Source organism: Phytophthora ramorum (genome assembly GCF_020800215.1).
Source record: "Phytophthora ramorum isolate Pr-102 chromosome Unknown Phyram_PR-102_s0015, whole genome shotgun sequence".
Taxonomy (NCBI): Eukaryota; Oomycota; class Peronosporomycetes; order Peronosporales; family Peronosporaceae; genus Phytophthora; species Phytophthora ramorum.
In genome coordinates, this window is record NW_027150661.1 from 1,101,910 (window position 1) to 1,117,558 (window position 15,649).

A 15,649-nucleotide genomic window follows, 5' to 3' on the forward strand; every position below is an offset into this window, starting at 1 on the left:
TTTGGTAGGAACAGTAATGAGAGGAGGCCATTGTCGCTCTGCTCTCGATGCCAGGCAGCAGCTTAACGTGACTGCAAAACCAAGCTCAGCACCGCTATAGTTACAAGTTGCCGTTGAAGTGCTTTTTTACGACCACACGATCGGTCAAGAGTTCAGCACCGCATGACAAGCATCTGCAACACTACCAAGAGCGCTCAGAGTCGAGTTGGCCATGCGCGTCTCGCTGCTGTGGACGGCGCTGCCGCTGCTGCTACTGCTGCCTCGTGACGTCGCGGCCGAGACGAAGATCGTGTCCGCGTGCTCCGCCTCGCTCTCAGACAGCGACCCGCCCGTGCTGGAGCCTCTGCGCGCCGTCATCGGAGACGACTACGCCAACCTCCTCGTGGGACTGCTGGGCGACTCGGCCGCCAGCAAGTTCCTCATCTCGGACGCCGGCAGCTCCTGCTTGGCCAACATGAACGGTACGGCGCTGGGCCAGGCGCTGGTCTCCAGCACAGCAGTGGATACGTGCGTCGCCGCGCTCGCCATGTTCGACGTGCCTCTGGTGCAGTACGCGGTGGGCAACTTCTCCCTCACGTTAAGCAGCAGCGACAGTGGGGACAGCACCGCAACGGACGCGTTCCTCGAAGGACTGGGGCTCGTGGACGAGGGGGAAGTCGAGCAGATCTGCTCGCTGTACGTGGACGGCTTCGTGCCATGCCTACGGTCTCAGCTGCTGCCGTCGCTCGCCACGCTGCGCTCCACGGCGGCGAACGGCTGCTGCGCCGCCTGGGAGAGCGAGAGCGTCTCACTCTTTGACTACACACTCACAGGTCAGTATACCAAGCTCGCGCAGCTTCTCGGAGACGTCTTTTGCGCCACGCAGACGCCAGCGTTCAACGGCACCAGCTCGCAGCGATGTGGCTACACCTTCCTGCAGAGCTCGGGCGAGTTGGCTAACACGACATCTGCCAACCGCGCGGCGTCGCTGCTGGAGGATCTGCAGGTCCCCACCGACCAGGCGTGCCTCAAGGCTGAGGGAGAAGCCTACAATGACACGGGTGGCAATGCAGTTGCAGCGGTGTCGAGCGACCAGTTCACCGCCAGCGGTTGTGTGGTAGCGCTCGACCGCTTGGCCACGTGGGTTGACGGCCTGCCGCTCGCCGACAACACGTCCGAGTCGTACGGCATCGACCTGCAGTCTCTGTTCGGAGCTGGCAAGTGTGTCAGCGGCGCCGACGTGTTCCCAGTGCTCCAGGACTTCGTACCGAGCTCCATCGTGGATGTTGTGAGCTCCTACTTCTCGGACGCGTGCCTCCACGTGCCCATCAGATTCGCGGACGGCTGCAGCTTCTCGCGTCCTGCCTCGCTCGTGGACTGGAATTATGAACCTGCACATGCGAGCCAAGCGGGATCCGAAGAGGGCGGCGGCGGCACTTCCGCTATCAACTCGCTGAACACGGTGCCTCCGAACGTGACGACGGACTCAAGTGCCGCCGTATCATCCACGCATAGGCCCGTGGTCGCTACTGTCACACTGGCACTCACCCTGCTGGTGTCGCTCTGGTAGTTCCAAGCTCATAGAGAATACTCAGAGATTGAGACCAATTGTTATCGATCGTTAGACTTGCTAGTTCCTGTGGTGTATGTACATGGCCTGCTCCGCTAATCGACTGATCCCAACCTCGCAGGTAACACACAAAACAGAGGCTAAAAATTGAAACTCACACGGCCGCGATCGAGATCTCTCCAGCTTCTTCTCGGCGTCGTCGAGTTCTTGTAGTAGGGTACGCACGTCGGTGATGATAGTGTAACTAAACCTTCTAGCTGCACCAGCTAGACGAACAGCCCCGTCGTCGAGGAGGAGCCCTTCGTGGAGTCCACGACTTTTGCTGAGCGCGCCGAGTCGTAGTCTGACGCGCGCGAGTCTTCCCGAGACCGCCTGCCACGGTGTTCTGCCTCGTGCATGGCTGATGCTGACTGGCGCACATCGTGCGTTGACATGTACGACTCTGCCAAAGACGTCTGCGGGTCGTAACTGAACGCGAATCCGCTGCCGGATCCCCGAGTCTTGCCCGCGAACTGGGCCTCCGCATACTCGTGCGATTGCTGCAGTTGGAAAAGCAAAAGAAGGAGAACGTTAGACAACAACTTCAGTAGGCAAAGCAGCTCGAACAGCGAGAACGTACCACGTTGTAGCCCCGGCTAGGAGACGACGAGTTGATGTACGCGGTTTCGTCGTCCTGCGCCATACCGTTCACCACAGGGATCCCACCAGCTTCGATATCGATGCGAGACATCGCGCGGTTCAGGGGCTTGCCCTTGCCGAGGACGTATTGCTCTTGGACAATCTGCCACGCTTCCGGGTAGAACCGGCGGCAGATTGCTGTCCACGTGAAATGACGAAGCAGAGCAACGACCAAACAGATCGGAATCACCATCCAGTATGTCTCTTGCGTCAACGTATTCTGGAAGCTGCCGTACTCCGTCGTGAACATGGAAATCCAGTAGCTGGAAATAATAGGCGTGAGCGGCAGATACGCGACGACGCCCACGAGCCAAAGCAAGGCACCGTAGGCGCTCCAGGACATTTGCAGCATACACAGCTTGATGTTGGCCACCAGCACCACCATTGTGAACGCGAGCAAGCCGTACTGCACCATAGGTGCGCTGCCCGCATTGGAGAAGTTCTCGTTGAACGCATACACGACGAACACAAAGATGACAGCGGATTCGTACACGGCACTGCAGATCCACTTGAAGAACGTGTAGTTGTTGAAGAGCTCCATGCGCGGGCCAACCAGGTACAGCTCCGGGAAAAGTCTGCTCACTTCAAAGGGCACGTCGTAGTCGAACACGCCCAGCACGATAATAGGCAGCGAGGTGTAGCAGATGTTGTACAGCTGGAAACCCAACTCGCCGTAGAACTTCTGGCCCGACGACCCCGTGCAGAACATGTAGAAATACTGCGCCAGCACCATCACAATATTTTTGTAGAACATGTATCCGGCCAGAATGGCCATGCGCTTGTAATTCAGACGGCCGTGGTGCAGCAGCAGCTTCTCCAGGAAGTAAAACTGACCGATAGCGTAGTCACTAGAGTTCACAGCCTGCATACCTTCCTGGCCTGAGATACCCACACCAACATGCGCGCGCTGAATCATGGCAACATCGTTGGCACCGTCGCCGATCGCCAACGTTCGCACCTTCTTGTTTGTAGTTCGTACTAACGTCACCACCTCAGCCTTCTGGCTGGGCGACACTCGGCAGCACACCACAGCCTCGCAAGCCATAGCCAGCGATAAAAACTCGTGTTGACACCGCTCATCTGCCAGCGTCAATTCCAAACATTCGCCATCAATCACTACAGCGTGGCGACCGCCACCCCGCTGCACCTGTGAGTTCGCCTCCGAAAGGTGAGTGAAGATTGCGTCCTTGGTCGGGTACAACTCGCAGTTGAAGACAAACTGCTGCATGTCGTTATCCATGAGCTGGCACGCGTAAGAAATGTTAATCGCAGTTTCCTGCTTGTCACCCGTAAGCATCCAGACTCGCATTCCAGCGCGCATAAGGTTGGCAATGCAGCTGGGCACATTGTTCTGCAGCTTGTCTTCGATAGCCGTAGCACCAAGCAGCTCCAAGTCATGCTCGATCTCTGTCATCAGCTTGTCGATCTCGTTCGGCTGGCCGTTCTTGCGCTTGTCAATCTCTTCCAGAGACGAGTTTGCCTCCTTGAAGCGCACGCTCCAGTTTAGGTACTCCTTTTCGTCCACGCGACGCTGCGCGATCGTAAGCGTACGCAGACCGTCGTCACCAAAAGTCTCCAGATGACGCATTGTCTCCTTCAGCATCTCCGGGTCACTCTTAGCCTTGGCCAGCATGGGGTAGATCACATTGTCCGCACCCTTCGTCAGTACCCAGTATTCTCCGTTAGGATACTGCACAACGACCGACATACGCTTGCGGTCACTCGTGAACTCCAGAACGTCCAGGATCTGGAACTCCAGCAGCACATTTGAGCCAGTGACGCCATTTGCGTAGCGTCGGATCAATTCCGGACTCTTCACGCGCACACGAGCCACACCCAGACCGCGGGATTCGAAGCTGAAGCCGAAGAACTTTGCGCCTGACACGAGCGCCTGTTCATCCGGCGATGAGGCCGAGAAGCGCACCTCGGAGGTGCCTTCCACGGCCTCCGGGATAACTGTCTGGCACAAACTCAGGTGGAGGAAAAACTCGGCCTCACGGTTCGGCGTATCGTCGCTGATAGGACGCTCCAACGCGTTAAACAGCCGCGCGTCCTCGAAATTGACGTACGGAATCTTGGTGCGACGCGACGCCTGGTCCGGCTCCGCTTCCGTTGGCACAGCGACGCCCTTACGACGCAAGGCAGCACGTCCAATTTCCGTCATACCTGTGCCGTACGACACGCCGTTGATGGAGCACTTGCGGAACTCCATCACGTTACAAGTGAGCGTGCCCGTCTTGTCGCTGAACACATAAGAGATCTGGCCCAGCTCCTCGTTCAGTCCCATGGAGCGCACAATCATGCGCACGTCCGCCTCCTCGTAGTACATGTCCAGGTCCCAGGTCATGAAGATGGCCTGGATAAACATCACCATCGAGATGGTCACGTACAGCGACACGGGGATCATCTGGTACATGAGCAAGAAGTAGTAGCCGAAGCCGACAAACCACTGGCTCGAGATGCTGGGCGACCAGCTGAGGTACCAGCTATCGTCGATGTTGCTGTTGAGCCAGATGACCTGCACGGTCGTGGCGATGATGCACAAGAAGCACAGCAGCAGGAACAGCCAGATGATCATCTTGTTGACCGTCTCGTTGATGGAGCTCCACTTGGGGCGCGTGGCCGCCGCGCTCTGCATGATCTTCGTGTCGGGTCCCGTGTTCACCACGAGGCCGTAGATCCAGTCCGTGTTGCGTAGCTGGCAGCCGCGTAGCAGCACGTTCTTGATGGCGATGGGCTGCGGGTGCGCCTCTGAGACCTTGGTGCCTTCCGAGACGGACAGCGTGCCGTCGAAGCGGCCAATGGCCTTGTTGGGGTTCTCACAGCGCAGCTGGCCGGCGAGCGCCGCGACTTGCGCCGCCGATTGCACGTGCAGCGTGGGGTCGCACGCGTGGCGCAGCTTGAGGTTCGTCTCTCCGTCCAGACTCTTGGTCTCGACGTAGCAAATGCCCGCGGGTTCGCTCGGGTTGGGCTCTGAGACGGCGAGGATGAGCAGGTCGGCGGGGGCCGTCTCCCGGTTGTGTAGCTTGACGACAGACCCGACGGTGAGCGCGGCCCAGTGCATGAGCGCGATGTCCGGGTCGTCCACGCCGCCCGCGCGGTGCAGCGCGTCGCTTGGGCCAGTGAACGTTTCCTTGAGCACGTGGCACTGGGCCGAGTTGGCCTCCTTGTCCGCGAGGTGGCGGCGGCGGTCCTCGATCACGGCCAACACGCCGTCCACGGCCAGGATGAACACGAGCACGGGCAGGTTGGAGGGCAGGCCGTTGGTGTTACTGATACTGGGGATACACTGTAGCACGGAGACCAGCAGAAAATAGGCGTTGGCCAGTTTGCGGAAGCTCTCGAGCATGAAGAGCGGCAGGAAGTTCCACGTCGTGTACTTGGACGTGATCACCACGTTGGAGCAAAACTCGGGCGGTGCGTCGGCTGCGGGCGGTCTACGTGAGGATGGCAGCGGTACCACGCGGTAGTCGGCCGACTCCTCGCGCTTGTTGGTGGCCGACGGGTCGGGGCCTCCACGAAGCGCCATGTTGCGCGTGTCGGAGTTGACCGTGTTGGCGCCGCTGGCGAGTGTGTTGCCCGTCGTGTGGAAGGAGCCGGCGCTGGCGGCCAAGGAGCTGGCAGGCGCGCGCGACGTCTGCAGCTGGTGATACGCGTCCTGGTGCTGGGAGGCGCCCGCGTCCATGAGCTGCGGAGGCGGATGCGGAAGCTCGGCGCTTCTTCTCTGCCTTAAAGCTATATGCAGTGGCTTACGGCGAAACGTAAGGGGGATCTGGCTCGATTAGGAACATGCCGCTGGGTGGGTCGGGCGTGGCTTGGAATGTGGTACACCTAGTATGAGGTAAGATGAGTGTATGATGTAGTATGGCTCAGTTTGATGCCACTGCACAGGTCTCTAATCGGGATCCACTATGCAGCCACTTCGGCTGAGTATCCACCAGCTCTGGCGGCCAGTATTTGTAGGGCTTGTTTTGCGAATTGCTGCCTCATCTGGGACAGCACCTTGCTGCGCGAATTACGCAGCGCAATATCCAGCAGACCAGAGGAGCCTGCAGCAGGCACCTGATCACTCCACACCTGCAGCAGCCGGAACACATCGCGTGAACATGCGTGGACATGATTTGGGGATCGCGTGGCAATTTGCCAGCAAACAACACGGGGAGACCTCGTGAAGTTGCTCCTAACTCGGCTGGTTCGGCGCAACAGACACGTGAGTGTGCCTACGCTGTACATGTAGTAATGTATCTGCGCACGAGTCGTAGCCGACGACAGCTCGATGTGCAGTTCCGATCTCCAAATCGCTGAGATGTAGGATACCCGCTGCATTGGAGCATTGTGTGGTCGTTCAGCTGATGCACAGCTTCACGCTCGGCTGGCAGAAGTCTTCAATGCGGCCCAAAACCACGGCTAAGCTTACTACAAGACGCGCCCGACTACGGAGGTCTGCCTAGGTGTCTACGAGCTGGTATCTGTGGTTGGCCAAGCACCTCCGGGGCGCCACACAACGTTCTTTTCGATGCCGTTGCTCGGGCCGCTCTCAAGTAAGGAACCGCTCTCAGTCAGGAAACGCGCTCGGTCGCAGTCTGGAGCCATCACACGAGCGCTGATTGATGGAGATGTGGACTAACTGATGGCTTTGAACTCGCTCACAGCGCGTCCTTCGCCTCCAGGACAGCGAAAGATCCGACCATTTCGGATCTCTCCATCAATCCAGCCAGAGACTATGGAGACTCCAGCAGGTGTCCCAAACGGAGACTTCTACGTGCAAGCTTGTGACCCGGGAGTCAACTTCTGTCCGAGAGCTCGCGTCTCTCCGGGGTCAGCCACCGCAGCTGCCGAGCATCGGGATGACGCGTCGTCTTGTGCTCTGCTGGACGCGGTGAGTGCAATTGACCCAGACAATGAGGACAGAGAGGAGCTGGTTGGGGGCTCCTGTCGGAGGTGGTGGTTGCGATGGAATGCGACGACGAGCAAGAGCCAACAGCGCCTCCATCGTCTCTGCTGGACGCTGTGATGGCGATGGACTCGGACGACGAAGAGCTGCCGGGCGAGCTGGACGCGGCGGTCGAGGCTGGTGAAGGCTGTGAGGAATCAGACGATCAAGGCCAAGGAATTGCTCCGACTGGAGACAGACCTCCGATCCGCCAATAAACGGCTCGGAAAGTCCGATCCTTCACGTTGCTGTTTAAATGGCTCGGAAAGACGCAAAGTGGGCAACTTATCCTGCACTGCAGGATAAGTTGCCCACTTCAAAATTTCCGAGCCAATTAATATAGCCAAAAACATTATTTGGGCAGAAGACGATCACGGTCGGAAAGTGGGCAAATCGTCCTCCACTGGAGTGCGATTTGCCTACTTTCCGACTTTCCGAGCCAAACAAACGGCGGCCAAAACATTATTTGGGCAGTACCACGATGCACTCATCGCCTAGCCCTAATGCGTTCCCCTGAAAAACACATGGGTTTTTGTTCCTCCCGCGTTTGTCCCAGGTTTTTTCAAAACTTTTTTTGCCAAAACCTCTGAAACAAAATGCCACTCAAATATATATTTTCACAGGATTAGCAAACTTTTCGATATCAATTTGTCGATTCTATGAAGTTTTACAATTTATCAATTAAAATCGGACTTATCGATTAAAAAACAAACGTATCTACATGTATAAACAAGCAAAATAATATTTGGGCAGGACTCATCGCCTAGCCCTCATGGGTTCCTCCCGCCGTATTTTATTACTACGTTCGTTTTGTATGGATAAGTTCGCCCTGTGAGACTTGTTGAGATCGACAAATTGAGAGCGAAAGTTCGCCAAACCTGTGAAAACATATACTCAGTGGCATATTTTTTCCACAGGTTTGACAAACTTTAGCTCCCACTTTGTCGATTCCACCATACATTGAAGGCGTGGACGGCGGCGTGCAATCCGGGGAGGTGGTGGCCCTTGGTGGACGCGCCACCCTCGATAGGCACACGGACTAGTCCATCTCAGTGTCGCACTGCAAGTGCGATGATGACGAAAATGCAGCCCCATGACAGTCTACCGAAACTAAAGAGCACCTCAGCCATCTTCACGCGCTTCTTGAAGAGCGCCGTCTCCACATTTGGGGCACGTGTCGTGCTGCGTGCTGCGGGGTCACCACGGCGCGCATGTAGTCGTTGTCCATGCGCCTATTCTAGTAAAACCTTCGGTGACTGATATTGATTGATCGCTTTACTATTGGTTCAACTAACTTACTCGATCTCTAACGCGTGTCCGTTCGTAGCAGGTCTTGTGGTGAAGTGCCTTCCGGAAAGTGCGATCGGGAATGAAATGCAGAAGTCACAGTCCCGAGACAATGACAGTTGGACAGATCCGGACTAAGATGGCGATGCCGCCAAGAAAAGGACCAGAAAGGACGAGGCGAGTGATGGGCCCCGCCATAGGTGCTAGATCCGGCGAAGGACCCAGGCGCACAGCTGTACCAAGGTCGGGATCAAGATTTAAGTATACTCGAGGTACACCGCGGGTCGTGGAAGAATCGTTAAGGAAAGCGATGCCAAGTCAAAGAGGGTGATGTGCAGATTGAGGAAGTGACGGCGCACCCAGATCAAGCATCGCCGATATGAGGAAGCCTTGGGGACCGAAGCTGGCCAGATCAGGATCTGGCCCTACAGTAAAGTTCGCCCGGATCACGATCTGGCTCGACACCAAGGCAGAAGCGGATCCCGGATCTTGATCTCAGGTTCCATCCAGATCACGATCTGGCCCGGTACTAAGGCTGAGGCGGATCCCGGATCTTGATCTCGGATCCCGCCTAATAGTGGAGCATGGGATGGTGAGGTGTCGCAATCAGGTGATTACATCAAGGTATCCCGTACAGAGGACGACGGAAATGATGGGGAGATGGTAGAAAAGACGCATAGTCGGTCGTACACCGTGGATGAGTGGATGCAGGATAGGATCAAGGATGTGATAGGACTTAACCATAAATCAGAATCGAATTTGCCCTGAACTACAAGAGTGCTTCGCCTCCGCCAAGAAACGGGAACTACATTGGCCCTACAAGGTGTTGGCAAGTCAAGGAGTAGCTGATCTAGTGGTTGTGTAAGTCTGGATAATATATTGGCCAGATCTTACCTACTCTAGTGATCTATTATCAAGTGCAGATCCCAGATCCGACGGAGTTATTACTTGGCCCGAAGATCTCTCGATTTCTCAAACCCCCAGAGCCCCCGCTATAGGAAGCGGCAAGTAACGCAAAGGAAGGAGACATCCACACCCCAAAGGTAACCCCCGGCCCCGGATCAAGTCCAGGCCGCCAGATCAGAGCTTGATTGAATCGCTCTGGATCTGGATCCATAACCGGCAGCAGAGCGAAGACTTCCGCGCTGCTCCACCCCATCCCCGCGTCCCGCCAGGACGGTCAAGAAACACATAACCACATCTCTTCGGAGCGCCGAGAGAGCAGATCCAGCCCACCAACGGGTACACAAGGTGAGAAGTTCAGCAGATCACGGATCATCGGGGGACCCCCTCCGTTAGTTGGTGTCTGGGCACTGTTGGGAAGCCGGATCCAGTCTTAACCAGATTTTGACGGATCCCGCTACACCACAGTCTCCCCGGGCCCTACCCTTGTGCTTCCGCGCGGCGTGCCTTGTTCTTGCCGCGGTACACCAGATTTCTGCGTATGGACAACTGAAGCTGACCACGCGATACTTGCGCGAAATGTTGTGGATGCAGCAGGACTTCTTGAAATGCACACGAAAAGGGCCACTCGCACTCGAGATTCACTCGCCACCCGCTAGCAGGCATGCTCTAAATGTTCAGTCTAGCAGTATGGACACTCACGCGCGCCGTCACAGGTAGAGCGTCACTGGTACGTTTAGCCTCGGGGTCATACGCTATGTCACAACGTTCTGACAAAAAGAAAGCAATATTTGCGTTGTTTTCTCCTTCCTCTCCTAGCAAGAATCCAATCGAGGCGCGAGCAGACGAGAGCTCTCGAATACTTTCTGCACGTTGGGGCTCGAGGAAACGGCGCAGCAACGCCGGATTTGGGGTTGGTTGTTCAGCAAACGCACGTTACGTCAAGCTCTCGATGTGACAGCACTGTAGTAGCTAGTCCAGTAGAGCACCAACTTTCAGGCGAGTGCTCAGAGTGTCGTCGCACTTAATAGCGCGATTATACTGCTCGACAGGGTTGCTTGTCACCGCAAAGCCTGGCGGTGAGTTGAAAAGTTGCCAGCTCTTAAAGTCAGTTGACACCTACTGCTTTGTGAAGTATGAAGCGAATGAAGAAAGCAAAGGGTCGCCCGTCCAGCGCGCTGGCATTGACATCCGCATCTGTTCAAACGCTGTGGCGCTGTTGGCAAAGTGCATATCACCAATGTCTTGCAACACCTGCATGGCGAGTTCTATTGACAACCGACGCGTGCGTTTGTAAACCTTAGCTGCAACATGGTAATAGCACCTCAAAGGGGTAATCTCTTTGTCAGCCTTGACGCTTCCGCCGAACGATTGCTCTAGTACATTCAGCTGATCATCATCTGCATCGGTCACCACGTACTTCACTGCCATTTCACCACCAATTACAGTAGCGTAGACGGGATTGAGAGATGCAAATGCTTCCACGAAGTGTAGCTGCGTCAACTGGGAGATGATAAGATGGCTACGAGGTGAAATTGTCGCATGGTGTTCGAAATTCCAATGACAATGACTGAGTATGCGACTTGATTTAGTTTGAACGTTGCATCTACATTCCAAATGAATGTACTGCGGTCTCCGTAAACGCGTTCAAGGAGGCGCTTTGAGGTCATGCCAACGATGAATGGGTTGACATCATCTCCGTTTCCAACAACAGACAGACCATCGCGATCAGTGTTCTACGTGAACGTGAACGGATCGCACCAGTCTTCGTGTCCTCGAAATCCGTTCTCCCTAATTTTATTCCGACCTTCACATCCATGTAGTCACTGCCGCCTAAGTGCCTCGCGCGGTAGGCTTGCACAAAGCGCTGCACGCAGTGCAGAGGTGAAAATTGTTTTTAAAAACGCTTGGTCATCCACAGAGTGGTTTGCAGTGTTGAGGGATCGAATGAAGGTGAGGCATCGCAAGCTGAGGGTGACGTACCAATATATATGTGCGTTAAATTTTTTATCAAGAGCAAGTGCGAGCTCCAACGCCGACCACCCCTTCCCAGCCTGCGAATTGAAGTCGACTCTCATTGGCTGGCGGCGTTGAAGTTGGTTTTGGTGTGGCGCACGCGAACGAACGCTCGCAATAGCGCAGCCCGCAGAAATGTATGTTTTGTACACCTAACCTCCCTTAATCCGTGTCAATAGCCAGATTCGAATTTTTGCCCCAAAAAATGGGCAGAAATTCGAATCTGGCTATTGACACCTCGCTTTGACGTGTCAATAGACTTGCAGGAATTTTTGCCCCGGGTGGGCAATAGTTTCAGGTACACTAACTATTGCCACCCTCCAGGTGGTGTCAATACACGCGTAGGATTTTTTGCCCCGTGTGGGCAATAGTTTCAGGTACAGGTACTATTGCCACACTCTACCTACGTCTTCTGAAGTTGGATGGACTCCACCAATGCATACCATGTTGCACTGGTGCATGCCAGGGCACAGTCAAGATTTTGAGGATTACGCTACTCCTCACCCATATGTTTTGTACACCTAACCTCCCCTTTTTTGCCCAAGTTTACGTGCGCCACACCCTCCAGGTGTTGGCGGTAGACGCGTCGAAATTTTGCCCACTTTTCGGATTTTGCTGTATTAATTGGCTCGGGAATTCGAAAGTGGGCAACTTATCCTCGACTCGAGGATAAGTTGCCCACTTTGCGACATTCCGAGCCATTTAAACAGCAGCGTCGAGGATCGGCCTTTCCGAGCCATTATTATTTCAGCAACATTTGTTTTTTCCTTTATTATAAGCTATGGAGAGGCTGTGGTTCTCGTACAGTTAATATATAAAATAACACGTTCCACTTCCGTTTTTCCTAGCACGTCATTTTCTGAGAAAAGATGTCTGAGACGCGAGAACTGCACGACGAGCACAGGACACGCCTGCAGCACGATCAACTCCATCGTCCACCCCCAGCCCAGTCAAGACGAGTCCAAGTCAGGTAAACCCCGTCGGTGGACCCCCATGCGTTTCGTGGTGGAAATGCTGTAAAACGAGGTCTTAAAGCATCACAAGCAAACCCTATCGCTCAAGGACATCGCAAGGATAATGGGGGTCGACCGTCGAGTATTTGGCCGCATGGAGCAGGACATATATTGGGTAGACTACAAACTGCAGTTGTAGACTACTGGTTTTCTCGCGACCAAGCTGCACCTCAGAAGCTCATTGATTTGCTCGACGGCGCAGAGACCTCAGTAGATATCGCTATGTTCATCTTGTCGCATCCTGAACTGACCGACGCTATCATCCGTGCCTCCCAGCGTGTCACGGTTCGTGTTCTCGTTGATCGGGCACAAGTCACCGAGAAAAGCTCAGCAATGATAAAAAAACTGATCGGAAACGGGGTCAACGTATTTCACGCAGGCCCCAGACTCATGCACTGGAAGGTAGCGATTATCGATGGAACCGTGTTGACGATGGGAAGCTGCAATTGGAGTGGGGGGGGAATGACGTTGAATTGGGAACATACTGTTGTATTGCGTGGTCCTATTGTTGGAGCACACGCCGTTGAGTTTGACGAACACATGTGGTCTGTTGCCGTGCAAAACAACTGGAAAGTTGAGATAGATACCCGCGGCAATGTTCATCTGTAGCGTCAAGCGATGGTGAAAGCAGTGCCGCAGCGGGTACTCCGGCCTGGCAGTTTGTTTTACAAGGCACGGGCAACTACAGCAAGGCCGCGTTCAATGGAGCCCGTCATGCAGAGACGTTTCAGACGACCACTGGATCAGACGCGCCTTGACTCGATCAAGCGCGAGTTCGAGCAGCTTTGGGATGAAGGACGGATTTGGGTTCTTCTGATCGTAAGTGCGCCCGCTGACAGAGTCTCTTTCTGGCACAGTCTCTTGATAGCTAACACGACGGACTTGTGCGTGCTTCTCTACGTTTATTGCTTGCGTGAACAGTGTAACCTCGTGAGCACTAGCTTGCAACTTGCGGTAGACGCGTATCTCTCTCTTGGTGTCGGCGGTAAGAACTTGGGCTCGACGTACATGCTTCAAGAACTAAACGTGACTGTTGTGCAGGCAAAACGCGCGAGTGCGATAGCATGTTCTTCGATGACAACGGCGGGCTGTTCGAGCAGTCACTGCGTCTGGTGATTTCCACTGGGACGTACTTGGTGCCGAACTGGGGCGCACTGTATGTGTTTTACGTGCTGCCACGCTTCCAGTTCTCCACGGTCTTGGACGTGCCCGGACTCCTGATGGACGACGAGTGCGACGAGGCGGCGTATGAATTGCTTTCCGGTGATGAACGCGTAAAAACTTTATATTTTTGGCTCGGAAATTTTGAAGTGGGCAACTTATCCTGCAGTGTAGGATAAGTTGCCCACTTTGAAACTTTCCGAGCCATTTAAACAGCAACGTGCAGGATCGGACTTTGGTGCTCGTACTTAGGGCAAAAAGGTACCTTTGCTGTACCGGTAGTACCAGTACCACGTAGTATCGCCCATCGTAGAAAATATCAGACACCAATCGTGATCGGGTTGGAGAGGCTTTTGGAAGTCGCCATTCATCTTGCAATTTGTAAGTGGCTGAGTCGGGAGCCGCCCTCTCCAAACCGATGGCAGCTAGTCAGAACCCATCAACGACACACGTGCGCGTGCCATCAATCCCTCTGCTCGCGTTGTCGTTGCCGCACGGTATCGCAAGCAGTGGGCGACAGCTCACTCTCCATTCGTCCGGTATCGCCACCAGAGGTTGACAAGAACCTACACTTCGCAAGTGCGTGTTCAAGAGCTGCAAGACATGAGCTCCCCCGCGAACAACGTGGAGGCGGTGCAGCGTATCACGCGGCGCATCGACGCCATCGGCGAGCGCGACCCGGGCGTCGTCATGGGCCTCTCGTGGTACTACATCAAGCTCATCCTGCTCACGGGCTTCGGCTGGGCCATGGACTCAATGGAGACGTTCATCTTCACGTACTGCGCGTCGCTCATCCGCGAGGACATCCCGCAGAGCTCGCGCCAGGCCTCGTTCCTGGGCGGCGCCGTGTTCGTGGGCTCGTTCATCGGGTCCTTCCCGTTCGGCACGCTCGCCGACAAGTACGGCCGCCGCCCCATGTTCATGGTGACGCTCGTGCTTTTCCTCTTCGGACTCGCCTTCTGCGCCTTGAGCTGGGACGTGACGTCCATCACGTGCGCGCGCATCATCTCGGGCATCGGCCTGGGCGGGGAGCTGCCCGTGGCCTCGACGCTCGTGCAGGAGCTCTCCCCCAAGAAGACGCGCGGCAAGATCATCGTGCTGCTCGAGTCCTTCTGGGCTGTGGGCTGCATGCTGGCCGTGGTCATGGCCTTCGGGGCGGCGCCCAAGATCGGCTGGCGCGAGACCTTCTTCATCTGCTGCGTCCCCGTGCTCTACGCCATCGTCATCCGCATGTACATCCCCGAGTCCCCCAAGTGGCTCGCCAGCGTCGGCCGCTACGACGAGGCCGTGGCCATCGTCGAGGGCATCGAGCGCGCCCACGGCCTAGACCCGTACGACCCCAAGACGGAGATGGAGAGCGCCGAGCCGCTGCCGCCCGCGCCGCCCCAGCTACCAGAGTCGCACCTCAAACGCATCGGCATGCTCTTCCAGCGCCAGTTCCGCGTGCGCACCACGGTGCTCTGGGCGCTCTGGTTCGGCATCTCCATGTCGTACTACGCCATCTTCATCTACCTGCCCAACCTCATCGCCCTCAAGGGCTACAACATGAACGGCCAGTGGGAGACCATCCTCGTCATCACGGCCTTCCAGCTGCCCGGCTACCTGGCCGCGGCAGGCCTTGTGGAGGTCATCGGCCGCAAGCAAACGCTCGTCATGTTCCTCGTCGGCGCCTTCGCGTCGGCCATCGCCATGGGCTACGTGGACGCCGCCAAGACGCCCGTCATGATTACCGGCTCGTTCGTGTCCTTCTTCATGCTCGGCGCCTGGGGCTGCGTCTACGCCTACACCCCGGAGAACTACCCGACGGCCATTCGCGGCATGGGCGCGGCCTACCCGTCGGGCTTCAGCCGCATCGGGTCCTTCAGCGGGCCGTACCTGTGTGCCTCCATGTTCGGCGACTGGGGCGTGTCGCTCGAGGGCATCATGTGGGTCTTTGGCGGACTGCTCATGGTGGTGTCGGCCATCGTGCTCTTCTTCGGCTATGAGCCCCGCGGCAAGAACGTCGAGCTGTATGACGACGACAGCACGGACAAGTCCCTCGTCTTCGAGGCCGTGCAAACACCCAAGTAAGAGGCGTCCTCTTTGACCGCTCGGATGAAAGCGGTATGC

General features: G+C 56.0%; 4 protein-coding genes across 4 annotated transcripts; 3 read left to right on the forward strand and 1 right to left on the reverse strand.

Annotated features, from left to right (window-relative positions):
• Positions 1 to 211: 211 nt before the first annotated feature.
• Positions 212 to 1,549, forward strand: KRP23_12640 (uncharacterized protein; the record flags this gene model as incomplete). The annotated part of the gene is made up of 1 exon (XM_067883281.1): positions 212 to 1,549. The coding sequence occupies one exon, from the start codon at positions 212 to 214 to the stop codon at positions 1,547 to 1,549; it is 1,338 nt and encodes a 445-aa protein (XP_067739548.1).
• Positions 1,550 to 1,815: 266 nt separating this feature from the next.
• Positions 1,816 to 5,912, reverse strand: KRP23_12641 (Phospholipid-transporting ATPase 3; the record flags this gene model as incomplete). The annotated part of the gene is made up of 2 exons (XM_067883283.1): positions 1,816 to 2,088; positions 2,169 to 5,912. The coding sequence occupies 2 exons, from the start codon at positions 5,910 to 5,912 to the stop codon at positions 1,816 to 1,818; spliced, it is 4,017 nt and encodes a 1,338-aa protein (XP_067739549.1).
• Positions 5,913 to 6,743: 831 nt separating this feature from the next.
• KRP23_12642 (uncharacterized protein) lies at positions 6,744 to 7,378 on the forward strand (the record flags this gene model as incomplete). Its single annotated transcript, XM_067883284.1, has 3 exons — positions 6,744 to 6,768; positions 6,880 to 7,106; positions 7,169 to 7,378. 3 exons carry the CDS (start codon positions 6,744 to 6,746, stop codon positions 7,376 to 7,378), a joined length of 462 nt encoding a protein of 153 aa, XP_067739550.1.
• A 6,765-nt stretch (positions 7,379 to 14,143) lies between these two features.
• On the forward strand, positions 14,144 to 15,610 carry KRP23_12643 (putative niacin/nicotinamide transporter NaiP; the record flags this gene model as incomplete). Its single annotated transcript, XM_067883285.1, has 1 exon — positions 14,144 to 15,610. One exon carries the CDS (start codon positions 14,144 to 14,146, stop codon positions 15,608 to 15,610), a length of 1,467 nt encoding a protein of 488 aa, XP_067739551.1.
• Positions 15,611 to 15,649: the final 39 nt, after the last annotated feature.